The sequence below is a fragment of the Chiloscyllium plagiosum genome, unplaced genomic scaffold (assembly GCF_004010195.1).
Source record: "Chiloscyllium plagiosum isolate BGI_BamShark_2017 unplaced genomic scaffold, ASM401019v2 scaf_24967, whole genome shotgun sequence".
Lineage (NCBI taxonomy): Eukaryota > Metazoa > Chordata > Chondrichthyes > Orectolobiformes > Hemiscylliidae > Chiloscyllium > Chiloscyllium plagiosum.
In genome coordinates, this window is record NW_025206779.1 from 1 (window position 1) to 2,522 (window position 2,522).

At 43.9% G+C, this 2,522-nt stretch overlaps 1 protein-coding gene across 1 annotated transcript; it reads left to right on the top strand.

Moving 5' to 3' along the window:
• The first annotated feature begins 787 nt into the window (after positions 1–787).
• On the top strand, positions 788–1,678 carry LOC122546536 (probable G-protein coupled receptor 139). Its single transcript, XM_043685227.1, has one exon. The coding sequence runs from the start codon at positions 788–790 to the stop codon at positions 1,676–1,678; it is 891 nt and encodes a 296-aa protein (XP_043541162.1).
• Positions 1,679–2,522: the final 844 nt, after the last annotated feature.

Sequence of the window (2,522 nt, forward strand, 5' to 3'; positions counted from 1 at the left end):
AAGACGATGTTCCCCTCATGGGAGAGTGCTTTGCCTGTTTCTGCTTAAGCAGAAAATGGGATCATTAACAATTGGAACAGAAATTCTCGATCTCATCCTTGTAATCATTAAAATGAGTCATCAATGGCTGACAGTTATTCTGCCTGGAAACCAGAGCCTTCCACTCCTTTGTGTATCCAAATCTGTCTAACTCAATCTTATACGCCAACATCCCATTACCTTCAAGGGAAACAGAATTGCACTCTCCAACCACTCTCTCATAAGAATAATACATTTCTTACCTTTGTTTGAAAAAGGAACCAGTTAATTCTGATACCGTGTCCCCTCGGCGTAATCACTGTAGTCGAAGGAAAGTATCTCTTTTTGTGTTCCACTTTGTCTAGTCCCCGCAAGACCTTATATGTTTCAATGAGATCACCTTATATTCTTCCAGACTCGAATGGAGATGGGCATAACCTCACTTTAGCCAACAAGACCTTAATCGTAGGAATGTGGCAATGGTCCTTCTCTGAGTGACTTCTCAAATAATGCTATTTGTTTCCTTGAAATCAGGAGAGCAAACGGTGCAAAGTGATGAGCAATAGAATATACCAGTCCTGAAATTACCCTTTGATTATTTCCATGACACAGACAATGTATTGCTAATGAGATTTCACTGTTTTCCATTGAAGTTCAAGTCTAGCATTGCCAGCAGCACATCAGTCTTGTCTAACCCAAGACCTCATCGCTGCACATCTCTGGGTGTTTTGGTACATCTCACGATTTGATCTTCTTCACAGCAAACCTGATGACAGTGCTGATTCTTTCCCAAGGGAAGTGCGGCCTTTCCAAAGGAATCACTCACTACATGATTGCCATGGCAACAGGAGATATGATGGTCCTTGTCTTCAACGTGATTGTGAGCCAGATCTTCAAGTATCATTTCCCGGATTCACTGCTGAGCTACACCCCCGCCTGCCGACTCAGTGCCTTCCTGCAAGGATTCAGCCTCCAACTCTCCATCTGGTTTACCATCGCCTTCACCTTTGACCGCTTTGTAGCAATTTGCTGCAACAAATTGAAGAGCAGGTTTTGCACTGAAAGAAGTGCTAACGTGGTCATGTTCATTGTGAGTGCTCTTAGCATTCTGGTCAACATTCCCTTGCCTTTTCGCTATGAGCACACTCATGTTCTGAACAATGTACAGTGGGGCTGCCGCACCATCACTGCTTACCTCACTTCACCGGCCTGGGCAGCTCACCGATGGCTCACCAACATTTCAAACATGTTTCTTCCTATTCCCCTGCTCCTGCTGTTGAACACTTTCACCGTTGGCCATATCCTAGCAGCCAGCAGAGTTCGCCGGGCTCTGAAGTACAGCAGCTATGGTGCTGGGGAGATGGGCAGAGACCCCGAGCTGAAGAGCAGGAGGACCTCCATCATTCTGCTCTTCACCATCTCTGGCTGCTTCATGGTGCTGTCGGTACCCATCACTGTCATTCATATCTGCGTCAGATTGACCCACATTACGTCTTTCCAAGTTTCAAACTCACTCTATGTAGCAATCAGGGCAGCGTTCCTGCTGATGTGCACCAGCTCCTGCACAAGCACTTGTATTTATGCACTGACCCAGAGGAGATTCAGAGAGGTGGTGAAGAACTTGCTGAAATCTCCTTATGCTCTACTCAGAAAGTTATGAAAATAATTTATATTGATGGGAGGAGTTGGTGGTTTAATGATAACCTCACTGGGCCAGCATTCTAAAACCCAAACTCATATCCTGGGGACATAGGTTGAAATTCCAACGTGGCAAATGAAGAATTTTCTATGCAAATAGCGCGAGCCTAATGTTGATTATGTCGCCATTCATGATTAACATGCGGGAAAATTAATTGTCTTCAAAAACTGATTGTCTTTCGGCAAGAAGCTCTGACGGCTTTTAAGCATGTCCATCGTATATGTGATGACCGATCCACAGCCATGTCGATCTCAGAGCATTAGGATTGAGTCTTAGCTGCCCTTTGGGAAAATGCCAACCTTGGCAGGGATGCCCACATTCTGGAATGAGCAAAATAAAATACGTCATTATTAATCAAGTGACTGATATTTTACTGTGTCTTTCGTGATGATACTGCTGCCTTAACAGGGTTCTGTTGTCCTTGTATCTTTTTTTCAAACGGGATTGTGAAAGGCAGAGGTTCTGATGCCTCTCTCTTACATCTCTCCCGTAAGAACCTGTAGTTTGAACTAAACGTTTCTTTCCAAGGGCTGTTTTTATGGGGTTGTTGCAGAAAATTGGAACAGCTCCTTTGTTAAGTTGTGGGGGTTGTCGTGTTGGTTCGGTTGTCCAATTATATTTCAATTTGTATTTCATTCAGTGGTGTGTAAATAAATTGTTTTACTTGAAGCCAAGTGGTTTGACCAGGTGCATCAAAGCTGGAATATGTACCTTACATCTGCCTAAAACAACTGGAAGAGTTAGAGTATGGGCGACCTTCGTGAAATGTTTTGGGAGGTTCTAACCTGGTATTCTACACTTTTCA